The sequence below is a fragment of the Labrus mixtus genome, chromosome 24 (genome assembly GCF_963584025.1).
Source record: "Labrus mixtus chromosome 24, fLabMix1.1, whole genome shotgun sequence".
Lineage (NCBI taxonomy): Eukaryota > Metazoa > Chordata > Actinopteri > Labriformes > Labridae > Labrus > Labrus mixtus.
The window spans coordinates 5,752,662-5,779,804 of NC_083635.1; the positions used below are offsets into that span (position 1 = coordinate 5,752,662).

At 45.4% G+C, this 27,143-nt stretch overlaps 2 protein-coding genes across 3 annotated transcripts; both read right to left on the reverse strand.

Moving 5' to 3' along the window:
• Positions 1-2,992: 2,992 nt before the first annotated feature.
• On the reverse strand, positions 2,993-13,346 carry mrpl39 (mitochondrial ribosomal protein L39). 2 transcript variants are annotated; one of them, XM_061032711.1, is made up of 10 exons: positions 13,168-13,346; positions 10,690-10,896; positions 10,455-10,594; positions 9,179-9,278; positions 8,989-9,056; positions 7,705-7,817; positions 7,466-7,531; positions 7,207-7,360; positions 6,311-6,358; positions 2,993-3,142 (listed from the first exon to the last, which is right to left on the reverse strand). In XM_061032711.1, exons 1-10 carry the CDS (start codon positions 13,202-13,204, stop codon positions 3,065-3,067), a joined length of 1,011 nt encoding a protein of 336 aa, XP_060888694.1. In that variant the 5' UTR covers positions 13,205-13,346; the 3' UTR covers positions 2,993-3,064. The 2 variants fall into 2 exon arrangements, with proteins under 2 accessions (XP_060888694.1, XP_060888693.1); XM_061032710.1 differs by lacking the exon at positions 13,168-13,346 and adding an exon at positions 12,144-12,245.
• A 1,610-nt stretch (positions 13,347-14,956) lies between these two features.
• Positions 14,957-26,752, reverse strand: LOC132959627 (ras-related protein Rap-2a-like). Its single transcript, XM_061032787.1, has 2 exons — positions 25,980-26,752; positions 14,957-16,092 (listed from the first exon to the last, which is right to left on the reverse strand). Exons 1-2 carry the CDS (start codon positions 26,291-26,293, stop codon positions 15,855-15,857), a joined length of 552 nt encoding a protein of 183 aa, XP_060888770.1. The 5' UTR covers positions 26,294-26,752; the 3' UTR covers positions 14,957-15,854.
• Positions 26,753-27,143: the final 391 nt, after the last annotated feature.

Below are 27,143 nucleotides of genomic sequence, written 5' to 3' on the forward strand. Positions count from 1 at the left end.
TCAAATGAAATGCTATTTGACTGGTGAATAAATCTAGTAATATCGGCACATATCGGAGATAAAATTAGCCGATACTGATAGTCACTGGATATGCTAATATCGACTGATATTATCGGCTGGATGATTTATCAGTCGGGCTGTAATCTGTAGATAAATGCATTCATAAAAAATAGAAAAAAAACACAGCTTAAAAAGTGCATTTTTTAACATGAGATGTCCAAAGTGCATTTTTGAAAACCCTGGCAACGCGTCATTTGCTGGTTATTCTTAAAGACAGAGACAGCATGGTACTGGCTTTGGTTTCGGAGGAAGGACATCCTAGTGGTAGACGGAGCAGGAAGACGTCCCCAATCGACACCGCCCCCCTGTCGGGAGATGTACTGGTGTAGGGGGCGAAACATCAGTCAACAACAGTTTCCAGCTGACGACCCTGCAGCTGACCGAAAGGCACCAAACAGACGCAACATCGGACCTGTACAACAATCTGTGAGTAACAAACAAGACATGAAACAAACAGGTCCGACTTCATGAAGGTGGCCGGATTAGAAAGTGTCAGACAAACAAACTCATTCTGTTGTAAATGAAAGGTTCTTTAAGGTAAAGAGTCGTTGTAGTGTTGGACCGGCGCAGGCATGAGATGCTCAAGGTAGAAGTGTTATGACTATTTTAAATGAAAGAGGAAGAAAAAAAAAAAAAAGGTGCCAAAAATAGTTCTACCTTTGGATCAAGATGCTGCGCTCAAAGCGAAAATGAGAGCGAGGTGCAGCCCAAAAAGAATTAAAGGCTTATGAGATGACGGTTTGACACTCTCTTAAGGCCAAAATAGGATTCTGTAATGTTTGTGGGGCCTGATCCTTCTCGAAGATACCAGAAACACAGGGATCATTCACATACTGGAGGAGAAAAACCTCGACCTAGATTCACGCTTTGGTATTTCTTTATAGATTATAAATGTTATATTGAGTCTGTGAAAGCAAAACGATGGCTGTGTTTGTAACCTGTTTGTCCCCTTGTAATCCGTTTGTAGCAGTTGTTCAGATATGATGGCGTGTGGTCACATCCAGATGTGCGGATGGGCGTCGTTTGTACTTTTATTCGTCATTGCTTCATAGGTTTTTTTCTGCCACTTTAATTCTCAGTTTTTTTAAATGAGGATTTGCATGGGAAGGATTTACGAGCGCTGTATTTGTTCTTATTCTATGTTGTTGTTTTTTTCAGCGAGGATTGCATTGGAAGTTTTGATTTGTCCGTAAGCTTTGTGATCGGTTCGGATTTTGAAGGACAAATGACGACTAATCCCATTCATACACACGTCTTGTTTCAGGAGACCCAATGGGGAAGATCTTTCACCAAATTTGAAAGCTGAAGAGCAGGATGATTGGTTACTACTCTCAAAAGCTTGGAACTGATTGGAAACATGCAGGTTTCACTATTTCTGCCCTCAGTGCAGAGATTAGAAGAAAGAGACGGCTTCATTAACCCGAGTCCGGTAGATCAATTACGCCCAGTGAATTACTATCGACTTAGGAGGTGTAAACACCGGCATTTAGATCGCCTGACGCGAGAGTTAGAAAACAAGAAGGCATTACAAATTCATATTTAAGGGATGCGTTATTCCAAAGTGTTTTAGTAGCTATTTAAATTTAATCCTGTTTGAGCTGCAGGCGTTCCTGAAAGTCTTGAGCAGCGGGAGAATTCAGGGCACCCACTCAGACATCTCACTCTGGTGCTGGTCCGGCCGGCCGTGCGACTGGCACTCAGTCCGAGGCATATGTTTCCCCTGGGTGTGTCTCACACATTGTCAGGGTGTGTGTGTGTTTGTGTGTGTGTGGGGGGGGGGGGATTGTGGGGGTGGGATGCCTGAGAAGGAGCAACAGCTGCAGGTCTGAAGGGTTTGCGATATCTGCAGACGTCTCTCACTGTGATGAATGCCTGAAGAAAGTTTTCTGTCATTCAGGAGCAAAACGTGTAAATAATCTATCTATATCAGGGTGTTACTGACAGTTTCATGCTTCCTTTCTTCCTCCTCTAAGGGCTTAAATATTGTCAGATGCTGAATTTGTCAAACAGTAATGTGAAGTGTACATTAGGGGGAGGGAGAAAGGGGGGGAGGGGGGACATTTGTGTAATTGGAGGTCATTAACAACATCAGCTGTCTGAAGCCAACTGTACTGTCACACATGTTAGGCTCTACTGGTCCCAATCTCATTCCAGTGTTTTTTTTTTTAAACCACTCTTCAAACGCTGAACACTCGAGCCACAAGCTGAGAAACGCTCACACTACACAAATTAATAAGGTCATCTGCCTTCTTCTACGCCTGTAAAAGCGTTATGAATATTCATTCTCCATGATGCTGTCAGAGAGGTTTGAAGCTAACGGTGTCATGTATTACTGTGAGAGACACTACGAGCCGGTGCGTCAGAGGGTCTCGACGTGTTAATGACGAGGAGTTTCAGGGGGCTTTGACGGATAAGAAAAGGTTTCTCCGGCGGCGGCAGGCGGGCGACGAGGAGTTTGTGTCTAATGTGTGAAAACGCCGGGAATCCTGGGGAAGAGGAGTCGAAAGTAAGCCCGCCCGCCTCATGGCCTTTTTCGATCCTCGGGCCTGCTCACACTTTCTCACACTCTGAGGATCGAGGGGGCCACCTGTTTGACGAGTGACAGGCACAACAGCTGCACCGCCGCCTGACCTTCAGCCAACACACACACACACACACACACACACACACACACACACACACACACACACACCCCCTGCTTCTGTCGTTGAGCAGAAACTGCTGACACACAAAAACACAAACACTGGGACATCTACATGTTTCCAAAAACACTCCCAAACATTCACAATCAGAAGAACAGTGATTAACCGAAGAAGCCCTCCAGCCTCCAGGAGCGTGAAAATCGTTCTTTGAACTCTGACGACACGAGAAAGTCCATCGATTTGCACCCTGTTCCCGTAAAGAAAGAGAGGAGTGAAAGGGATTTGTGGCATTGTTTTTACACATTTATTGAGCAAAGAATACAGTGTGGTACACGTCAAAGTGTGTATGCGTGTGTGGAAGGTCACACAGAGGACGTTACTGGTTGGTCGGGGTCGGGAAGAGAAGGCGGGGTCACTTCTTGAGTCTTCGGCACCTCAACCTGCGCAGAAAAGCAAGGAAGAGTTTCAGCCGTGTCTACAATGGTTTTACTTATTTTTCACAAAAGAGTGAAGTGAGTGAAGAAGAAACCACAGAGGAGTCAGAGGGGAGCGGGAGGGGCATCTGCGTGGAGTGTGGGTGGTCGTGATTGGAGCGCCAGCTGAAGGCAGACGTGGGGAGATGCTTCCCCGCCGCCTGCAGCCGACTCACAAAAAAAAAAAAAAAAACGCCCACGCCTCTCTGCTTTTATCAACCTGCTTCTGCAGGAGCTCTGAACGGAAGGTGGAAAGAATCACAGACATTTAAACATCTTCAGCTAACGTGCATGAAGGGGAATCAACGACAGCTCTTGATCTCAATGTTCTTTAAAGGGGCGGCTACACAGGTTTGCATTAGAGGCTATTTTATCCACCTAGAACTATCCATGTGCAATGACTAACGCTGAAAAAAATACAGATGCAATATCCAGTGAACATGTAAATAAAACAGGTCTCAAAGTGTCTGTGATTTTACATCGTATTTCTGTTTGAATAACTAGAAACCGCCACCCCCCCGCTACGTCTCCATTCTCTTCCTGGTAACTCGCCGTGCTCTCGTTCGTACTTTGATGACCACACGTTGGTGGAATTCATTCAAATGTCACAACATCGTTCTGATTACTCCTCCTCCTCCTCCTCAACAGAGTCGGGTCAACCTGCCAAACTCTGAGAACATTTCAGGGAAGAGAGGGGGATTTGGCCACAGACACACGGACAAATCAGAGACAGGGAGTTATTGTAAGAATGCATTTTGAAAGGACCGTAGAGGATGATATATTTCATATTACAACATTCCTCCAAGAGTCAAATCTGTCTTCTGTAAAATGTTTTATGAGATTGTGTCTCTAGATGTTGTGTTCCCCCACCCAAGCCCCAGCTTGAGGTCAAATGTCGTCTTATATTGCTCTGAAAGAAAAAGTGCAACTCATCGGAAAACACGAGGCACCAATGAAATTCTCCGTAAGCCAAGACCAGCAGGGACCAGTACTTTGACTGGAAGAGAAAATACTGCCAGACGTTCTTGGAACAGGGCGTTGATATAATCAGAGATGATTTAAAGACAGCCTTCCAAAATCAAACTTCATCTTGTAAACTTCTCCCAGCTCGGGCGGGGGACAGAGAGGGAAATGATTTCTCTCCAAGTTAAGAGCCGATTTTGGGGGAGCGTGCCAATCGAAGAATTAGAACAAGATGTTAAAGCGAAGTGTTGTCCCTCTCTTGTTTGTGGTGGTGATTCTGCAGAGTTTCTAATTCTTTCCTGCAATGAAGCGTCTGAAGTGATTTGATTTCTCTTTGAGCTGGAATCACTTCCTCATAGCACAGGGGTTTGACCCTCTATGAGTTTGAGTTATCGATAATATTCACACTGTAACATTTGTTTATTTACTGCACTTAAGGGACGATTCTATCGACCGATGAACCGACTACCGAGTGTCCAGCTCCACACTTCAGGCACCCCATCAGAAAGGTACAGATCGATTATTTTGGAACCATTCCCATCATCTGAAAGTGGAAACTAAGGCCCGACCGTTATGGTATTTTTGGGGGGCGGTACCAAGATTTATATTTATATTTAGAATAAATGCGTACTGTACTGTATCAAACCAAACTGAGGCTCTTGGTGTCTATAACTTTCATAAATCCAGGAGCAGGACTTTCGTCATCAGAATCAAGCTGAGTGAACAGCGTCACAGCACCCTGACACCCTGGTAGCAAACATTGGAGAGGCTGATTCTTAATTCTTAACTCCTTTATTCAGTGTTTTAATTAGCAGGTTTGTTTGTTTTGGAGATAGTCGGCCCCTCTGAGAATCCGTCTGCAGCCTACAGCTCTTAATGCTGATGAATCATCTGCTCACAGTGATGCAGAGAGAAACGCTAATCAACAAGAGCTCTTCTTCACTTATTGGAATCTTAACGAGGGGAATGTGTGTGTTTGTTTAGTTTGATATGTTTCTCCCACACACATAAGAGACACGGAGCATGAAACCTCAAAGCAGCTTTTTGTTGTTTCATGGGAGGAATAAAAACATTGATGTGCTAAAGCCTTAGCTTTACCTTCATACACTAACTATACCACAGTCTCCATGTCCTTCAGAGACGTACAAGGCTCCTTCCACTTTATAGCTCCTTTAGGGACACGTGGCTGTGATGCACTGTTCATACACACAGGACAGAAAGGAGAGGACGTCTACCCTCTATATGCATCATACACACACAGACGTTAAGTCATCAGGTGTTTATACGGAACAGAGTCCTCTAAGATCATAAACCTGACGTCCTGCAGCCGCTCTGAGTGCCAACACTGAGCTTGTAAAACTCCAAAGACGTGATCCAAATACTGTCCACTCCTAATGTCGCTCCGACTGCGACGTCCCGACCCTTTTTTTTTTTCTTCCCCCCTCTACTAAAGTGTTATTTCCAATCGCTGGAAAACTCAATCAGTGGAAATAAATGTAGGCCACGGAGCACAGTATGTCATCAGCTGCCAAATCGAGCGTGTCTATTAATGAGTGCAACTTTTTTTTTCTTCCCTTCATCATTATGCAATCAGCGATGCGCGAAAAAAGCCAGAGAAGCTGCTGCAAACTAAGTGGCTCCATCCAAAATTAACTTGCAGCCTACTTTTAATTTGAATTCATGCATTTCTTTTTTTGCAGTCAAGACTTGTTATGCTCAGAGGGAAGAAGAAAAAAAGATGTCAGGATGCACAACATCTTCAAAAAAAAAAAACCTGCAGAGATTTAAAAATACTTTTTGCTTGGATCTGAAGTGAGCGTCTTGCGTCTTTGATGTGAGCTCAGAAGACAGAAGTTTGTCCTTCATGACGAGGGTGAGATCGGCCTTTTCATGCTCGCTCTCCTATCTCTGTTTGGTACCAAAAATATAAATGCAAACGCAATAAAAATAGCCGCGTTAAATCTTATCCTCTGGCTACTCTGTGAGATGTGAAGTGATGCTGCAGCCGGGGAGCGAGCTGGCTCCAGCGTGCGGCATCTAGACCAGACCGCTGCCCCCAAAACACAGAGAGGCCTCCTCCGTTGCTGAGCCGGCCCCCGAGCTGCAGCTTTGATGTCCCTGCTGTTGGACGAGTGTGCGACGTTGGAAAGCAGTCACACTTGTTGTTCTTACCAGTTTCTCTGCCCGCTGCCTCAGTTTCCTCCAGACAGTGTGGTGAGCCTGCAGAGAGAGGGAGACAACGTGACTACCAGGCACATGCACACACCGATACAGAGCTTTTACTGCTCCATGCACGCCTCTGCTGTTTTATAGGACAGGCTCGGATCATATATTATCTGTTCCATGGCAACCACAGCTCTATTTATGAACCCGAGGGGAATCACTGCAGACTGCTAAAGACGGAAACCCTCTTACTTTTATTTGACTTGATTATTTCTAACAGGTAAAAGCTCCAGGAGTTTCCCTTCAGCAGACAGCCACGGCACTTGCTGCGTTTTCTACATTTTTCTACTTTTCGCGCTCTTAATTTTCTGTTTCAAACCTCGCTGAAGAACTTTGAGCTGCTTGCACACTTGCATGGCCTTCCCTCACATTTGAGTGTTTGGAGTTTTTCCTGCCAGTCACAGGTAGGAGAAGGAACAGGTAATAGTCAGGAAAATGTGCCGGTGGCGAGTGGGAGGGGGTGATGATGTCTAATCCTGGGTCCAGTTTGCAACCCGCACATTATCGGTGTATATGTGAACAGGCTAAGAAAGATTTTAAGGGGCTCTGGAAGGTTTCTATAAATGTTCCTGGTAGCTTTGAAGAGAGCAGTTTAAAAAGCTCTATTTCTGTTGTCAGATACTTAGAATAACAACCCAGAGTCTGTCAGTAACAGCTGCAGAAATCTGCTGTTGCTTTAAAGGCACAGTATGTAGATTCTGCCAGCAGGGGGCTCTCAATGCAAACAATAACAAAAGGGGACGTTGAGGATGGCGGGGAATCATGGGAGTTCTCTCGGCACTCTGAAGCTCAAAACAAATGAACCACTGAGACAATAAAAGTCGATTTTATCAGCAACGTCTCACCTGCAGCTGCGGAGGCAGAGAGAGGCCCTGAGCTCGACGATGAAGACCCCAGGGTCCCTGTCCCAGGCTGTGGAGGGCCGTCACCTCGTACTGGGAGCACAGGCCTGTTCTGGCCACCAGGGGGCCCCCACTCAGCAACACATGGTCCCCACATCTGCAAAACAAAGACAAAAGGTAAAAAAGATTGTGAAGGTTTTTGTGGGGGGAGGGGTGTACAGAAAATTCAAAACTGGAAATGAAGTGCGTGCTTTAGAATCACCTGTAGAGCATCAGTGTGCCTCTGGGACTTTCTGCTGCCTTCTGTTCGACCTCTTCCTGTTTACATCTGGGGGGGGGGGGGAAAAGAGAGAAGAACTCAACGACAACAACAATCCTGCATTAATGAGGCTGCTGGAGAAGGACAATGCAGGGACAGAAACAAAGAAACACAAAGAGAGACGAAAGTAAGGGAAGACACGAGTTCAAACACAGAACAACAAGAGAGAGCAGGGAGACTACCTGCTGTGTGAGAAGACCTCCAGCGCCACAGAGGGCGTCACCTCCAGAGGCTCCCAGGCCAGGTCCTGATGGATCAACTGCTGGGCCCCTCGGGTTAGAGACCGCAACGACTCCTGGAGAGAAAAAATATGTCAAATCAGCACTTTGACACTCACAGAAACTCAAGAACGGTAAAAGATAAAGACACAAACCCGGAAATAAAAGCTTTGGATCATTTTTACCCTGAAACTGAAGCTATACCTCTGAAGGTGAGAAGAGAAGTTTCCACAATGACGCATCAACAACTTTCCTTAATTTTCACACATGTAAAAACGTTTTAAAATTAAGAAACAAAAAGACTCGTTTTGGCGAAAAACTGCAGACAAAAGGCAACTCAAGCCGGGCTGTTTATGTAGAGCAGACTTCAGAAGACGAGGAAATTCATCATGCTTCAAAGAGCAATAACACAGAGTCGGATTGACAATTTTAAAACACAGGAGTAAAGGATTAAACATCCTCTAAAATGATTTGTGCAAAAGCAAGAGGATAGTGATGACCAACTAAAGGGTATCAGATTATGACGCCTGTGTTTGTGAAGGTCACAACTTTTAACAGTCCTTTTTTAGGGTCTGGAAGAGGAGACACTTTAATACCGAAGGGATGTTTTTTTTTTTTTCTTAAGATCACCAGATAATTGTGGAAGTTTTACTGACACCTAAATGTTGAAATCTTGCTGCAGTTTCACAAATGAAGGCTGTTAATCAGCAGGATACTCCGTTATGTTTTAAAGACATACCGGTACTTTAGAGGATGACAGAAAGATATGTCGATACATTTACATCGCTTGATGAAAACAGACTCCTATATATTTCACTTTTTGTCAGAACTGGATAAAGTTTGTTAAGAAAACAGTTTCTGGGGAGCCGATAGCAGAGCAGTTATGTTGTGCACGCCCAGTAGGCCTTGTCTCGGTCTGTCGAGTAGAAGGAGCTCCCCCAACCTACAGCGAGCTGATCGGGCACTACTACCAGGTGCCCGATCACAGAGGAGAAGGAGAAATCCTTCATCCCATGAGTAAGGTCTTTTACCTGCTCTTGTGAAGAGTCACATGATAACACTTGTTATGAATTGTCAGTGTACAAATAATGATTGATTGATGTACGGAGGCTATAGTCCTCGCCGCAGTGGTCATGGGTTCAACCATCATCGACCCTTTGCTGCAACCAGATTCTGACAAGCAAAGAACGAGTGCAGAGGCTTGAATGTGCTTTTTTATTATTTTTAAAAATAAATAACTCCACACACCTCGGAAGGCGTCCACGAGTCCAGCTGAGGGTCGAGCGCCACGTCACAGCAGAACGCTCCGGAAGTGACTGTAGGGAAACACATGAACATATGAAGTGGCTTGTTTTTGTTTTGTTTTGTTCTAATTGACTTCTGAATGTGCGACAGCAGGACGGCGTGAATGTGTAGACACGAAGAGATTCTCGTCTACCTGGCACGTCCGCTGCGCTGAGCAGCGCCACGGTGAAGTCGTCCTTGAACGCAGTCTCCAGAACCTGACCGAGGAGGGAGGCACAGGACCGCCAAAACGCCTGACGAGAAACAAGAACACGTACTGAAAATACCAATCCCAAACCGCGGCAAATTGTTCTTCATGTGTTTACTCGCTGCAAAGAGGAAATTTCACAATAAAAAACAAAAACACTGGAACATTTACCACCTGGACACAAAGCATTCACTTATATTCTACATATAGAAACAGAATCACAGCTGAACTGGTTTAGATCTCTACTGGTTTACATTTACATCTTGATCCACATGCACATCTCTAATAAATTAGTTTCTTTATTTTAGTATTTGTCCTGCAGAGTAAATGAGAAATGGCTCAAGCCCTTTGCAGAATCTGTTTCTGCAACAGCGCTGTAACTGAGCTCAGCCATCATCACGTCTTTATACATTCATATTGATTCCACGACGGCGCAATGTTTTTGTCCAAGTCTGTGAATTCACGTTGTGGAAGCACGGCACAGCGGGAGCTCCACATACACACAAAGTCAGACATGCACACGCACACACACACACAAACACACAGCGCTGCACTCTGATCCCATCTCGCCCCTGGAACACCTCTGAAGACTTGTTTATTACTGTTGTCCTTGAAGCGTGCGTTTCATCTGGCCCTTGTGGGTGTCATCGCCCAATGAGACCACACGAGGGAGTCAGCGTGATTTGTTTGTTGTCTCTGATAAACTCCATCTGTTGTGCGTTTGTAAATGTTTGCATGGTCTGGGTTGACTGTGGAACCTAATCGCCCTCTAAGTAAGAAACATCACAAGGACTTAAAGAAAGTCTCATCTTATCTAATATTGGGTCTCAATAGGGCGCCATTCACACACTGATGGCAGAGGCTGCTATGTCGAGTCCCATCAGCGGGAGAAACTTGGGGTTAAAGTGTCTTGCCCAAGGACACATCGGACATGCAACAACAGGAGCTGGGGATAACGACCGACCCTACCACTTAACAAAGCAGCCTCTGCCATCAGTCTGAGTAAGTAGATGTGACCTGCGGTGGAAAAAGCACTTAGAGTAGTCAGACTCCGAGAACAGCGCTTTACAAGCTCAAGTCTCAGACTTATTTTTATTAGTTCCTAATCATGATGCTTTGGCTTTTACTCCATCATTTCTAATAAAAAAAAATTCTGGAGATCCTTCAAAATAAAACAACCTGAAATCCTAAAGAATGCAGTATTTCGTAGATGCATAGTTACCTGGTTGACCAGCGTTGGGTCGCTGTCTTTAAACGTGAGCAGAGTGAGTGAGCAGGAGCGGGTGAGCGGCTGATGGAGAGGCCAAGGTTCCCCGTCCACCAGGGCCAGCACCGAGTTAGTGACATGATGCTCTGTGAGGTCTGAGGGAGGAGCACAGGAGAACACCTGAGCGCTGCAGTGTTGTGAAAACAACGAGATTCACGGCTGTTCTTTTCTACTCTCATCGTTCACTCACGTCTGGCACAGCTGAGCGGAGTGGACAACCCTCTGTTCATGACGAGCAGTGTCCCCTCCAGCCCCGGGCCCTCCACGGTCACCTCGACCTTCTCGATGCGAGGGTACAGAGCTCTCTGCCGGGCCTGCTCTCTGGAGAAGACGGCGTAGCGATGGCTTCGGACCTCGGCAGCCGCTGGATGCACAGCGGCTGCAGCAGATGCAAAGCCTGCGGAGGAAGACGAGGAGGGAGACGAGGAGGGAGGGAGGGAGGGAGGGAGAGGAGGAGGGAGACGAGGAGGGAGAGGAGGAGGGAGAGGAGGAGGCAGACGAGGAGGGAGACGAGGAGGGAGACGAGGAGGGAGGGAGGGAGGGAGGGAGACGAGGAGGGAGACGAGGAGGGAGAGGAGGAGGAAGACGAGGAGGGAGACGAGGAGGGAGACGAGGAGGAAGACGAGGAGGGAGACGAGGAGGGAGACGAGGAGGGAGACGGGGAGGGAGACGGGGAGGGAGACGGGGAGGAAGACGAGGAGGGAGACGAGGAGGGAGACGAAGAGGGAGACGAGGAGGGAGACGGGGAGGGAGACGAGGAGGAAGACGAGGAGGGAGACGAGGAGGGAGACGAGGAGGGAGACGAAGAGGGAGAGGAGGAGGGAGACGAGGAGGAAGACGAGGAGGGAGACGAGGAGGGAGACGAAGAGGGAGACGGGGAGGGAGACGAGGAGGAAGACGAGGAGGGAGACGAGGAGGGAGACGAGGAGGGAGACGGGGAGGGAGACGAGGAGGAAGACGAGGAGGGAGACGAGGAGGGAGACGAGGAGGGAGACGAAGAGGGAGAGGAGGAGGGAGACGAGGAGGAAGACGAGGAGGAAGACGAGGAGGGAGACGAGGAGGGAGACGAAGAGGGAGACGGGGAGGGAGACGGGGAGGGAGACGAGGAGGAAGACGAGGAGGGAGACGAGGAGGGAGACGAAGAGGGAGAGGAGGAGGGAGACGAGGAGGAAGACGAGGAGGGAGACGAGGAGGGAGATGAGGAGGGAGACGAGGAGGGATGATTCAAACAGAGAAAAGGAAAAAAGCGGTACCAAATAAACAACTGAATAATTATCTCATTGCTTTACATCCCAGAGGTCATAAAGATGATCAAATGAGCTCTCAAGCCGGCCCCAAACAGCCTCTCCTCTCTCTTGTCTCGTAGGTTCCTCAGGATCATTGGCGGGGACGGCCTACTGCTACGCCCCCCTCCCACTTTCCTGCATCTTATCCCATCTATCCCTATTTAATTTTTTCAAGCAGTTTTTTTAAGCTAATCATGACTCCGGTTTTGCCCAAGATTTCTACCTCTGTTTACCGTTACTATCACTGTTTTAATATTGTGAAGACAGTCATTAAAAAAGTTTCTGTGACATACATTGCGATACATTGTCATATTACTACTCACGACTATGTTTATAATTATTCTATAATGTCACTCACTTCTGAGTGTCCCAAAGGTCAGAAAGAAGACAGTTGGTGAGCGGGCTTTTTCTTCCCGTGCACCGACACTTTGGAACAGTTTCCCTCTGGACATCAGGCAGGCTTGTTCTGTTGAGGATTTTAAAGCAAAGTTAAAGACCCGTCTGTTTACTGTTGAGTATGAGTCATGGTTTCTCTGTATGTTTTTCCTGTATTTTAACTGTATTGCTTTGTACAGCACTTTGATTTAAAGCGCTTTATTATTATTATTATTATTTTTTTATTTTTATTAACCTTTATTTAACCAGATTGAGATCAGGATCTATTTCACAAGGGTGACCTGGCCAAGAGGTCAGCAGCACACGTCATAAGAACAGTTACAGTGAAGTGACAGTGCAGATTACAATAAAAAAGAAAGTGTGGGAGCTGTGACACAACAATAAAACAACAATTTAAGATTTTAAAAACACAGGCACTGTTCAATGGTCTCACGCTGTCTGTCCCTCGAGACAGATAAATACATTTATTATTATTATTACTCCTTAATGCACACTGCTGTTTACCACTTTCACACTTCATCTCATAACCATAAGTCACTTTAACTTGCCACTTACAGCACAACATGTCTAAATGTCCTGTATAGTTTTAGGTTTGGATTTGTAGGGTCTTTTGACTTCTGCAGCACTTTCCCCTCTTAAAATCAATAAAGCTTATTATCTTATTACCTGTAATAACTTATTTATTTACTACTGACAGTAGATTTACATTTAAAAATCACGTTTTCATCATTCAGGCCACGTCGGACATATAAAGGTGTGTCACCAAAACAAGCACAGGTGAGTTTAATCACCTGGCTGCCTTCAGTTCAAGGGACGCTAACGTCATTGTTAGCCTCCACTGCCCTTTAACTAGTGTACACGTTTCTAATGTACGTCTGCTGTTGTGTTTATTTATACATTTATCACAATTCTGAAGCTAACCTGAAGCTTTATTAACGCATTGAGACTTAGCTCTCCGGCTAACATGCTAAGAATTATCTACTCACGGCGCTGGAGAAGTTGACACGCGGTCCTGGTCGCCATGGTGATAAATATCTCTACAACCGCATACGATGTAAAAAAAACTTTAATTAACCACAGAGAAGGGGCGAATAGGTTGATAGGTGTCACTTGTGCCTCTCGCTGAAGGACGCCATGCCTGTGTGGTGAGCCGTGATTATTTAGGTCCGGGTAGGAACTGAAGCTGAGTGTGGGAAAGTTCCGCTTGTCGACGGGGGTGCTGTTCCAGCTTGTGACAGCAGATGTCGCTGTTGGTTCTTCTTTTTGTTTAATGTAGTTTTTCAGGTGCGCTACCGCCACCTACTGTGCTGAAGTGTGGGCCAGAGGGACTATCACTATTAAACACATAATAATTACAATAATAATTCAATTATTAAATTAGTGCAGTTTATCAACCCCACATTCCCTCAGCTCCTCATTTATCTTTTCTCTCAGCGTCTTAGGTTTCTGGTAATGCAAAATAACGTTTAATTGTTTCTTGTTGTCACCATTACACACACCTGACTGATGTTTACCTATTAAGTGCATTGTTATATTTAACCCCGAGTGTCTTAGCCTTAGTCTCACTGTCATTTACAGGAATTATTATTTAAAGCTGTAGACAAACAAAGTAACTAATCTTCTCATTCATCAGCTTCATTTACTCAAGCTGGTCGTTTTTATTAATAAATCTCGACATAATACGTGTTTATATTCCTTTACACACCTATTTTTAAGTTTTTAAATTATGGCTTCACCCGTCTCCTGAGTGTTGAAAGACTGTCCTCTTATGCTGATTGGGTGTACTCCAAAGTTAGCGTCTTGGCTCCAAAGTCTCACATGTCCCCAATTTCATCCCCTAATGGACTCTAATGGCACTCAGAATTTGACAAATGCTTGTTGCATTCTTCAGCACCAGAAACGGCACTAAGTGTTGGCACTAATGGCAGCAGCAGCAGCAGCAGCGGGAGGAGTGGCGGGACTTTGAGCCAGGAAAGGCAGCCGCAGGACCGAAAACATCATAAATCATGTCGACGCAGGAGGCGACGGAGCCAGATGAGTGCTAAATAACAAAGCTGGAAGGGTATTTTAATAATGACCTGTGCAGGTTAAAGTAGAAAGGAGAGGTATATGAATGATAACCACTAGAAATGTATCCCTTCTTACAAATATAATACGTTCAAATAGGAATTATTTCATTACTTTAAGTGAAAACATGGCCATGAGACGAGAGGGCACGAGGTGAGAGGGCACGAGGCGAGAGGGCATGAGACGAGAGGGCACGAGGCGAGAGGGCACGAGGGCACGAGGCGAGAGGGCATGAAGCATGAAGGTATGAGGCGAGATGGAACGAGACGAGAGGGCATGAAACATGAAGGTATGAGGCGACAGGGCATGAGGGTATGAGGGGAGAGGGTATGAGGTGACAGGGCCTGAGGCGAGAGGGCATGAAGCATGAGGGCATGAGGCGACAGGGCCTGAGGTGAGAGGGTATGAAGCATGAGGCGAGAGAGCATGAAGCATGAGGGCATGAGGCGAGAGGAGGTCTCCAGGCTGCAGCCATACCCAACTCTTTCTGAGAATAAAAGGAGCTTGATGCATCCTCTTCTCCTTCTGCAATTTTGAATTCAGGGTGTAATTTCTAAAAAAAAAAAAAAAAAACAAACACAAACACATTTTATTAGCATAAAGAAATGGAGACATATCTGTACACGCCCACATGCATGTTTAAGGAAAAACATCTGTACAACCAGATTTGCAGAAAATGAGGATTCAGCAATAAAAACACACGACACGTCTGTGCATAAAGATTTATTTTTTGTTGAAAATAAGTGATTCTCACGTTGCACCACTAACACATCTGGTGTGATTGAAGATAAATGAACTACACACTGACACTGATGTTCACTCCATACAATGTAACAAGGCATTTGTATCATCTGTAAAGTGTAGAGACGAGTGTCTGCACGTTTCTTTTTCTTAAAGACTGATTGATTCATTGATGCTGTCTCTTTGGGTGAGATTGATTGTACTCCATGTCAGAGTGACAGTACGGCTTCATGCACGCTGCATCCACAGTTTGTCAACGTTTGGGATCAACTTCCCCCAAAGGTGCGCTTTTCCTTTTTTTGAAACATTCGTACATCTTTTTTTTCATTCATTCATAGTTAGGCGGGCCTGCTGTAACATGAACTCCGGGTTCGACTCCTTCCTTCACAGTGGTGCTACTTGACATCCGTTCTGATTCTATGTGATTGGTCTTGCACTGTTTCACAGTCCAAAAAAGTGCCAAAAAAGACAAACAGGACACCGCCTGAGCACACTGCCATCCCTGCGTGGATCTATGGCTGGTTTCCCATGAGCTTTTTGCACACAGATCCTCTTCCTCGATGGCTTTTAAAGATGGTTTTGGCACCGTGCTGCCTTTGGGAAACCTTGAAAATGTGCTCCTGCCAATCAGGAGGACGGTGATGAAAGTGGGAGGTCGAGATTTTTTTTGTTTCTCTTACAGGAAAATCCACCCTCTGTACTTTTTTTCTCTGCTTCCTACATTACCCAAAAAGCATAGCAAGAAAAAGGAAGCAGGTAGTTTGAAACAGAGTGGATTTTTCCCTTTCTATCTTCAATCTATCTGACTAGAATTTGAATCTCTACGTCCTCCCATCCATCACTCCTCCTGCGCACAGATTGGCTGCTACTGGACGCTGCAGGCTGGGCAGCACGCCTCCCTCCGGTCCGGCAGGGGGCAGAAGTCCATCTGCCGCACGATCTCGGCGAACAACTCGTCCACCATCGTCTTGCTCTTGGCCGACGTCTCCATGAAGGGGCAGCCCCAGTCCTCTGCCAGCGCCTGGCCCTCGCTCGGGGACACTTCCCGCTCGTCCTCCAGGTCCACCTTGTTCCCCACCAGCACCACGGGAACCTGCTGATACCTGGAAATGAAAGGGAAATCAGAAGAGTGGAATCTGCTGCCTTCTGCTGGGTGTGTTTTGTTTGATAACTCAGAAGCTTCCCTAAGGGAGAGGCAGCGACAGAATGAGTGTGTGTGCGTGCATTGTTGGCCTACATACTGTGTTGCTGAAACAATACAAGTTTTAAACAATGGAGCAACAAGAAGAGGAATAAACAGCTCTAACTTCCCAGGAGGCAAACATCCCTCCCCGGGTGTCTAATAACAGTGGGCGCTCATTACACGCTATGATGCTCCAGTTCCTGGATACATTACATTATGCTTTTGCATGACATGCAAGCGTCACGTTTAATGGCTTCAGATTCTTGTATTCGAATCGTTCGCGCTCCACTCTGCATCACGCCTTAACGGACCCAAAGCTCTCTCACCACGTGCGGCTGACGATCCCCAGTCCTCTTTTTCTTCTGAGCCATCAATACAAGGAAACCAGGCAGGGGAGAGTGATGGTATAGGTTATTGAATAATTGAATGAAGCTAATGTGCTGCTCTCACATGGGGGGGGGGGGGGGGGGGGGGGGGGGGGTCATGAGCATCAGCCTCGAAACCTCAGAAACAACTACTTTCTACTTAATGTATGGAGCTTGAGCTCTTTTGTGCTCCTCCATGGAAAACTACTCGTGCTGTCAGCATTAACTAGTCAATCCTCCTAAGTGTCTCCCTGTAGTCTCAGTGATGTAAAAGAAGGACACTGCTGCGTCTTTGAACGTCTCATTTCACTTTAACAAACTCTCAGACAGCTCAGCTGACGAGTCCAAAGAAATATCCACCTTATGACGTCACACATTGTCCTTCGTTACCGTTCACTTTGAGCTGTTTGACGTCACTTTGTGATCCCTAATCCACTTCCTGTCTCTGCTGTTAAGTCACTGTCGTAACCTTCCATCGACCAGGAGGTCCTTTCTTTATTTCAAAATAAAAGCATGGTCCAATTCAAACAGAAGTACTCTCAGCTTAAGACAAAAAGTGAAAATAAAAGCCTCACTTTTTTTTTTCAAATGCAAAATAATGGAATTTGTTGTTTATTAGTAGAATACTGGCTATGGACTTGAGCTTTAGTCTTCTGAATACTCAAAGCGCTTTGACACCGTCACATTCACACCCTGACTGTAGAGGCTGCTGTGTAAAGTGACCATCAGAAGTAACTAATCCCATTCATACACATTCACACGCCGCCGACAAAGCTGCAGGAGCAACTTGGGGTGAAGTGTCTTGCCCAAGGACACGTCGGACATGTGGCTGCAGGAGCTGAGGATCTGGGACGTCACCCCCTCTTGGCCGTAAGAAAAGATTGCAGGTGTAGTGCACATGTTGCTTTTCATAGTTGTGTCATAAACATGTTAGCACGCTGAGGCTACTTACAGAACAAAGAATTAGTTCAGGTTTCACATATTTCATTTCAGTTAGAGGCCCTTCATGTTTGCTCTGATTAAAGAACTACAGAACGTCAATTACAGAGCGCATATATTCTCACTACAGGTAATGGCACATAGCGTGTAATGGCCTCGACCATCAGTCATCCCTAAGTGCATCCCCGAGCCGGGCTTATTGATCCGCTGGAGCTATTGAGAAACGAGCTCTTATCTACAAATTGGTGGCCTGCTACCGCGCTGCTCGTCCGGGGAGAAGAGCTGAGGCGTGGAAAAGAGCTAAGAGAGGACGATTTAGCGAGCGAGGGGAGGGAGGGTGTGAGTGTTTGAGGAAGTAAGTGCAGGGAGGAGAACACCTGCTGGACCTGTAGAAGTGTCCTCAAGTTGACGATACGACAAGTTTTAGGATTTGAAAAAAAAAATGTTTTCAGCAGTTTCTTGAAACGTGCTGACAAGTGGAGGGAACTCACTTGAAATGCCAAAGGCTTCCCCCACAGTGTGACATTTCCCCCCCTACAGCCACATACACGCATGCACGCACACACGCACACACACACACACACACACCCACAAACAGCAGCTGACCTCAGCAGGACAAGCATCTCGCCTTGTCCGTGCGTTTGGAAAGCCGGAGTCTGGAGGGTGTGAAGTGTGAACAAGGAGAGCACCATGCAGACAAATGCAATCTGACAGGCTCGCAGGAGAAACTCTATAAATAACTACAAAGACACCAGGAGAGCCAGCGTGTGCAGGGTGGGGTCCGACGGGTGGGGAGTTTATGTAGAAACGGTTTGTTGTGAAACTTAACTACCGCCCCCCACCTCTCTCCTCGACACACGAGGAGACACTGATACTGCTCATCACAGCAGGAGCCAAAATTACCCCGGGGTGGATTACTGAACAAAATGTCAAAGTCTCGTGTTTACCGTGGAAGTAATAACACTTTAATGTTATTCATTTTGGAGATTTAAAGTCACAGTAGCGTATTTAAATTCCCCTCTGTTTGTCCCTATCCTTCGTCTTCCACTTTCCTTAAAGGAAGTTGTTTCTAGCCACTGTAACTTTGCTAAATGTGGCTACATGCTCATGATGGATTAACGCTGGGTCTTTGTAACATAGCAACCCTGACTGCCCCCTAGTGGACATAAAAATGAGGCTTTAATTACAACAATGCAAATCATGGTAGAAACATGAACTAAAGATGAATCTTTTCTAAGTAGTAAAGAATATCCTCATAATCATAGTTTCCTTTCCTCTTTGGTTACTCGTGTTTATTCTTCCCTGAGGGTTTTTTTTTTTACTCCACATGCTGTCTGAGTTTGAAGTAGGAGAAAACAACAAACACGGCTATCTCGTTCCTCGTCCAGCATGAGAGCTGGCACTCGTTCTTTACGGGAATTATCAGCGCAGTTGGAGTCGGCTTGGATTGCTCGGCTGACACCACCAGCTGTATGAATATGCAGTTTTTTGTTTTGTTTTGAAGAGTCGGCGGGAGGGAAGTGGAGTCGGATTTTATGGAACAGACAACACCAGGTGGCGGGCAGATTATGAATTTATACGGCGATGACGTCATGGGCGTTAAGGTCCGAATGTGTTTCTGCAATCATTCTGTTAAAACTCCTCTCAGAAAGACGTTTTTAAAAGCGCTGAGCTCCATTTTTCAAACTGTGAAAAAGTCACAGGTCCAATCGTTGCTTCGTCTTTAACCGACGTGGCATCTTGGAAAACTTCTCGCTGATGCACATTTGACCTTTACGGCGCACACAACGGCCATCTGCCTCTGCAGGGTGTTATTCCAACTGTTGGGACAAACACAAACCCTCCCACACACACACACACACACACACACACACACACAGAATCAGAGTTTGTAACATGGACTGCACATTTTCCACTCGGCCTCCAGGTACTACAGCCTTATTAAAGCTACCTGCTGTGCTAAATATCTGCAGTGACTTCACTACGGCGTGATCAGCAGCCCCACAGCACCAACAAACACATGCAGCAGAACACAAAAGAACAGTCATGCATCTCCATACGTGAAGCCCTCCAACCATGCGGACGCCTCTCTGCTCCCCGCATCTGCTCCTAATTAGCAGTTGCAGCAGCCGAACTGTGCGACAGCGAGTCGAAAACGAACACACGTATCTGTTGTAGCAGTGGACATAAAGATCGCATAAACATAAAGCACCTCCGCTGTTTAAACTCCCAAAGGGTGTTTCAGCTGCAGAAAGAGATTACTGATGTTTCTGTTGGCCGCTTAATGCACGAGGAAGAAAAGCAGAACAACATAACCACAAACATTCCTGTGATAAACAGACAAAGAGAAGGCCTGCATGGCAGATGGAGACGAGTCTTTAGAGTCTTTAGAGTTTTTTTTTTTTTTTAACGATCAAAGCCCGAGCTACATTTCCATCTTTTAATGTCCGAGCCCAGCGCTGATACATCGTCTTGTTTTCTTTTCATGCAGATGTACAGACGGTTAAGGAGTCAGTAAGACAAGGCCTCGTTAGTTTTTATTACATATCATGCGAGACGTTTGTTTATAGGGAGAGAGCTCCGTTATGAAGTTTATCATAAATATGCCAGAGTTAGCAGGAATGCTAATTTACATCGTAGCTACTTTGCAGGTCAATAAAAACAAACGCTACAACAAAGGTAAGTAAGGCGAACTGAGTGTGAGGAAACGTTTGAGTGAGGGTTTATTTGTTTCATGATTAGGTGACTCATCCATCACGCCTACGCAGGTGCGTGCAGTCTTTTTTAACTGGGGTGGCCCACATGGGGCACTGACTTATCCATGAAGACTTCTTTTTACCCTTTCAAAACTCAACCAGCACGTCATTTCCATCTTGACGTTGAACCTGCATTCGCTAACGTTTGCTAAGAACTTAAAACTTAAAACATAGACGAAGCCTGAGTGACATCACCCATCCGTTCCTGCAGGGGGTTTCAGAGGCTCGTCTGCACCCGCCGCCATGATGGAAATCCTGTCTCAGCCGAACTTTCAGTCAACCTAACGACAGGCTAAGAGCTGGAGCTGAGGCGGGTTTTAAGCATCCCGACAAAACCGTTACACCGCGCCCACCTGTCAATCATGTCAGATAGCGCCTAACTATGGATAACATGTATCGTTTTCAAAATCAAAACGGAGCTGTTTGAAAAAATGTAACCCAGGTACAGTGTGTGCCAGTGATGACAAAAGGTAATCAGACCTATTTCGTTTTTTATACCAGGATGCAAACATGTTTATTTACGCTATAAAAACAGATTTTTGAATGTGGTTGTGTGTGTGACTTCTGGGGCTCCTGGAGCCCGCCTCAAATCACCCGCTAGGACGGCCATGGCGGGACAAAGGCGGAGTGACGGCTGAGCTTCATGATGTCGCAGCTTCGGAATCTCACTGTGGAGCATGAAACCTGCAGCACTAAGGTGTGTCACAAGCTGTTACTCGTGCATGTGAACGTCCGTCCTTGCACTTTAATTTAATTGAATTTAATGCTTGTGGTCAAAAGCCCCAGGGTGGCCATTCATGTCTCAGCTATGGTGATATCCATCTAAATTTGGGAAATCCCAGATACTTATCAAAGCATGTCCGTAAATAGGAAATGGAAAGAGAATATTGCTGCGCCACAAAAAGAAAAATTGCTCATTTCTGCTGATGTTAGTGAAGATTAAAGCGATAAAAGGGTTGCATGCTCATTTTGCTTTTAAGACCCACAAACACTGGAAATGATGTCCTAGTGTATCTAAGATTGTATTAAATCAATGCACGGATTGTGGTTTTGGGATATTTGAAAGTTGCAAGAAAGCTAGAAATCAATTAGAAATATAATAAAAGTTGTAAAAAGGTGCAAACAGGGTACAAACACAGACAAAGTGCACTACACTGTCTCCTCCTGACTCACATTTTAAACCGAGCTGGCTGCTTTAACGGATCTCTCTCCTTCCTCAATGCAAACGCTAAAAGCCTGAGGTCAGGAAGTTGCTTTGCGCCTACACCAAAGTGCCCCCTGGGATACGTAGTTTTTGGTCTCTGCAGCCTATTCCCAGTCAGCAGCGCGTGATGCTCACCTCCCGCTATTAGACACAGCATCAGTGCAGCGTGAAAACACAGCTCGGCCGCTTTGAACTCTCCTCTTCTTCTTTCTCCTCTCGGCCAAACGCGACTATAAAAGCTTTACATGCGAGCGCAAGAGATGATTAGATTGTGAGGGGGGGGCTACACCCAGATGTTGTTTTCAAAGATAGAGACCGACACAGGCTTTATTTGGTTAACCTGAGAGGAGCTGGAGTCCACAGAGGGTCTGCAGAGGAGAAAGTATGTCAGAGACGGCGTGTTCTAGCTTAAACATGCATCAATTATGCACATATGGAATGAAAAGCACCAAACTGCATCGTGGCAGAGCGTCTGGTACAGATGTCCTTACATAGTCTCTCTATGGGGACAAACAAGTTAAAGGGATAGTGCATTGTTTTGAAGCAGAGTCAGTTTGTTACAGCAGTACGCTGACTGACTATGTTTGTGTATTTAAGGTGGCTCTCCGATTCAGGATCTTTCGCAGTCAGAGTGAAAAGTTGAGTTGTTCACACATGCAGCTGGCCCGGAAAACTTTAGGAGTTTTTCTGGAGTTTTGTAAAAGCACTTTGAGTGATCTCTGCGTCTTTGAAGAGGACCAAGCTAGCTGCTTCTCTCTGCTTAAGGAAGCTAAACTGAGGCCACTTACTCATGAGAGGCAGCAATCTTTTCACTTGTACAGCACTTACTTAGTCTTTTGACTACTCAAAGCACTTTCACACTGCAGGTAACACCGACACATTCACTCACTGATGGTTAGAGGCTGCTGTGTGAAGTGACCATCAGAAGTAACTAACCACATTCAGACGCCGCAGATGAAGCAGCGGGAGCAACTTAGGGTTAAGCATCTTTCCCACATCGGACACATCAGGCATGTGGCTGCAGGAGCTGGGGATCGAACCCCCAACCTTCCAGTTGAGCCCACTCTGCCGCTGATCCACAGCCAGTGGTGCCATATGTGCCTTTCAACAAAGCTTAAGATAAATCATAACACCCTGAAATATATTTTCATGCACTCGTTCTATTTCAAGATTGTTGCTTGTGCAGTTTGTCTTGATTTTTAATTTGCTGGTTGCCAAAAATGATAAACTTTTGCTTTTTTCCCCTCTTACAGAAGGGAGTTTTGTTGTTACATGTATGTTTATGTACAGATAATCCAAATTTGATAATTAAATCCTGAGATTTGCGTCTTGTAAAGGACTAAGTTCACTGTTTCTTTCTTTTTTAGGACTTGAGGCGATGCTAAGCTAGGCTAAGTGGCCACTAAGTCAAATCAAATATTTACAGTTCAGACCTGAGAGTGGTATCAATCTTCTCCTCTAACTCTAAGTGTATTTCCCATAATGTCAGACTATTACTCTGCTTCTAAGTGTATTTCCTGCTTCTCTCTGCACGGCCTTATGAATGTACATCATAATGAAAGTGATACATGCAAAACGAAAGAACATCACTGCAAGAGGCCGATGTTTTCACAGCACCTGCACCCCACAGAGCAGTAACATATAGGATTATTTCCCACGATTCTCCTGCATAAGCATTCAGATTTATATGAGTCCCTAATGGAGGCCTGATGCCTTCTTGGCTTCCAACCCAACACAATCCCATTAAGTTGTGGTGAGTGGGCACGTACTATATCTCCATGTGGTGCCCGAAGCTGCTGCTGCTGGCTCAGCGAGAAGTTTGGAAGCAGGGAGGCTGATCACCAGGAGGCAGCTAATGGAGACCAGAAGAGGAGGTTTGTGCTTCTTTTATATAAAATGTAGACACCCAGCGGAGGTCTGCACGGGTTTCAAAGATCAAGACAGCCTGTCCTCACATAAGCCGTCCACTTAAATGAGCCTCTCATCAAACAAAGTTCCCTTTTCCATGGGTAAGTTAATGTCACATGCTTCCATCAACAGGAAGTTTCTTATTTTATTTTGAAATAAAAGCAGGTTTGTTTCCAAATGCTGCCTTCAAGTGCTCCTCAGAAGCGTCGTACTTCTCAGCTGTGCAGTCGTCATGACGATATACAAGCTTTCAACTGCTCTGGTTGGGAAAAAGCAACAAGCACGGATGCTTGTGCTGCAGCATGAAGACCAGGTTAATGTTGTTATCAGTGTTCATATACTCGCCTGGCATACTTTATCGATAAGAGCTTGCGTGCTTGTTACAACTAATAAATGCATATACTCCTCTAATGTGCAAATACTACAAAATAAATGATGGCTACTAGGAACAAAATAATTGTTGACACTGTTTCCAAGCTTTCCGACATTTTCCCTGCCCTGAAACGTCACGCAAACATCACAACTCTGCATCTCGGGTATCACCTAAATTTCCCACTCGTGATTACGACTTTGGCGGGCTGTTCATGTGCTTACGATATTTCCAAGGAGCACATGAAAGCAGCATAAGACAGGACAGAAATACAAAAAAGCATAAAGCAAACTGCTACAATGTAATGGAATTCACTTTTTTGCTTTTATCATCTCAATCAAAACTCATCAATCTTAATTTCAGATCATGTTTTTTTGTTTTGTTCATGAATGTATTTGAGTGCATTTGACTCAGCTGCAGGTCTGTCCATACAGTAACAATCCCTGCCTCAGACCCATGGCAGTGTAAAATAACACTATGAAATATTCATAGCTGTACACTTGAGGACAGCAGGGGTGGTGCAGTGAAGGCGGCAGTGTTGGGTGGTGGCTGTCTACAGGCTCACTCCCAGCTCCCTCTCCATCCATCGCTATATTTTCTCTTTTCAGAGGAGTTCCCTCGTGCTCTCGTCCCCGCTGTGCACCGTCAGCTGTGACGCTCCGGCTGACGTCTGAGCTACGGGAGCATTCAGTTCACTCCGGAGACGGAGTGGAAAGCTCTGCACCGAGCTGTGCACAGGTTAAATTATGAATCATAATTACACAGTATGCTGCTGCATGAATAAAGGTGCCACGGCCTTTGTGTTGTAGTTTGGGCACCGGGCAAACTCAATGGCAGGTGTAGAGAGGATGGGGCAGCTACCAGAGAAGGTGTTTGTTTTATTCCAAAAGGAAGGAACAATAAAGACGCAATTGCTCTCAGTTTGCAGAAAAATTGTTGAATAATAAAAAATCAATAATTGATATTTTCCTCATCTTACATGGACACATCCACTTTAAGAGAAGGAGGAGGAGATAATGGATGGTACCACTGTGTCTGCCTATCTGTCACATTCCTTTTACCCCAAATGGTAGATGACCAACCCAAGCCTGAACATGGGGCCCAAAGTGGACTCAAGAACATCAAATATCAAACATAAATATTGTGAAGTACAAATTAAATCTAGACTCAGAACTGCAGAATAAATCACTGCCATGAATGCCTAAACTACTTTCTAAACCAAATATCTTGAAGCCACATTCATTATTCATATGACATGTGCTTTTGTCCTGATGTGGCAACAAAACTGTTCCATGTAATCTAATAAAGCTTTTGTTTTTAACCTACAGACTATATCATATCTGGATTCTATCATTAAGCGAATTACTACCAAAATCACCAATGTGTCACCTACAAAGGGAAAGATCACACTTTTTCTTCCAGCCACGAGATGAGCTCAGTGGATTTGTTGAGTAATGGACTGGAGAGATCAAAGCCGTCCAGAGTTAGTCATGTGTGAGAGACAGTAAGAGGTCAGCCGGTTGATATACGACAAGCGAGCCGCAGCTGGGACGCTTATGAAGAACACATGAGCTGGTTTGTGGCTTCTCACGGAAGCGCTGGAGGATATCAGGACGGGGAGAAAGACGGGAAGAATGCAAGATCGAGAAGAAACCAGGGCCTGATTGTGAAATAAATGTATAAGTAGTTTCACAAGTACGGTATTCAGCCTCCTTGCAAACAGCTGCAATGCGCCCGCCTGTCAGTCAAATCAGCCATACCTTTAATTATGCACATTTAGAAACAACTATAAGGCTTAATAAAATCAAAACACGAGTTATTCAAAATTTGAACCAGGCTGTGAACTTGTTTATTACCGCTTTCAAAATGGGCATTTTAATATAGGACCTAATGGGGATTGACTCACTTTTGCAACCAGGCTCAAGTGGACACTCCAGGAATTGCAGCTGTTTTGCAATTCCACTTTGGCTTCAAAGGCTGTGGCTTGATCTCACAACTGTCTCTAAGTGCAATTTATGAAATTTTAGGGGCCCCAGGGAGGTTCCAGGGGGTACCCCAGAAGCATGAAAGGTGTTTTACTTACTATAAATTTCTCAGGACATTTTAAAGAAATATTTAAGCTCATTAGAACTTTCCTTCTCATGGAAATACCCAGCTTTAGGTGCCCAAAGAGGCCTGGAAATAATTGAAAATCTATTTTCTATTGCATCAGAATACATTTAGGAAACAATAGAGGTGCATATAATATTATGAGCAGTGACTCACCGTTTCACCCTGATGATCTGGTCCCTCATGGGCTTGATGTCCTGAAAACTTTGCTGGTTGACCAGACTGTAGACCAGGATGAAGCCCTGGCCGTTCCTGATGTAAAGGTCCCTCATTGAGGCGAACTGCTCGGTCCCGGCCGTGTCCAGGATCTCCAGCACCGACGGCGAGGAGTCCACCTCGATCTCCTTCCTGTAGAAATCTTCAATAGTCGGGTCGTACTTCTCTATAAATGTCCCGGTGACAAACTGGACCGTCAGGGCGGACTTCCCCACCCCGCCGCTCCCGAGCACCACCACCTTATACTCCCGCATAGCGCTCCTGTGGATGCATGCAGAGAATAAAGTCTACAGACTCAGGACCCCAGGACTCACACTACACTACAGCCATGACACAGGCACAGCTAACAATAAATGAGATGCTCCTGCAGCTATAAAGGCGGGCAGATTGAGACGATGCTGGAGCATTTAGCCCTGAGATACAAAGCCACAGCCTCTACTGAGATATTCCCACGCTATCTTGCAGGGACACCATTCCTGAGGCATCCATAATGCAATAAGGCGTCGGTGTGGTAAAAATAAGATTGGCTATTATTAGAAACACCGAGACGGCACATCTTTTTATGCGCCCACAAAAACAGAAGGCTGACACTACATTACTCTGCACAGTGGGCTACAGTCGAGTTAAAGGCGAAGAGTCTATTTATCCTTAAGAAGGCTACAGTGCTGGGAATCCACGCCTCTGGAGTCGGTGCATGATGCATACACTGGATGTTGCTGTTTCCTGGACGATATGGCGGGTGTTTAGTGCCACGAAGACACAGAAGAGGGGTTGGGAAAACGCTGCTATCTTTTCATGAAGACATTATTTTTAAATCATCACATTGGTATGCTCTTTGACCTCTTTTGAGGGCTAAAAAAATGGAAACGGCATGACAAACTATGCACAAAACTTGCACAGTTTCAATGTTCCCTACATTGAAGATTTTTCATGAGTCTTGTTGGCCATCTTGTTTTATGGAACCAGAAGCAGGGGTAAAAGTAGGCAGGTAAGATCTGGTACTGCTAACCACGAAAAGTTTCAGTGAAGGCTTTAAGCACTTTGAGCAATGTTTTATAACGCCCTGGATGGAGCCCAGCTGCCTTTCACTACTGCTAGTTAACA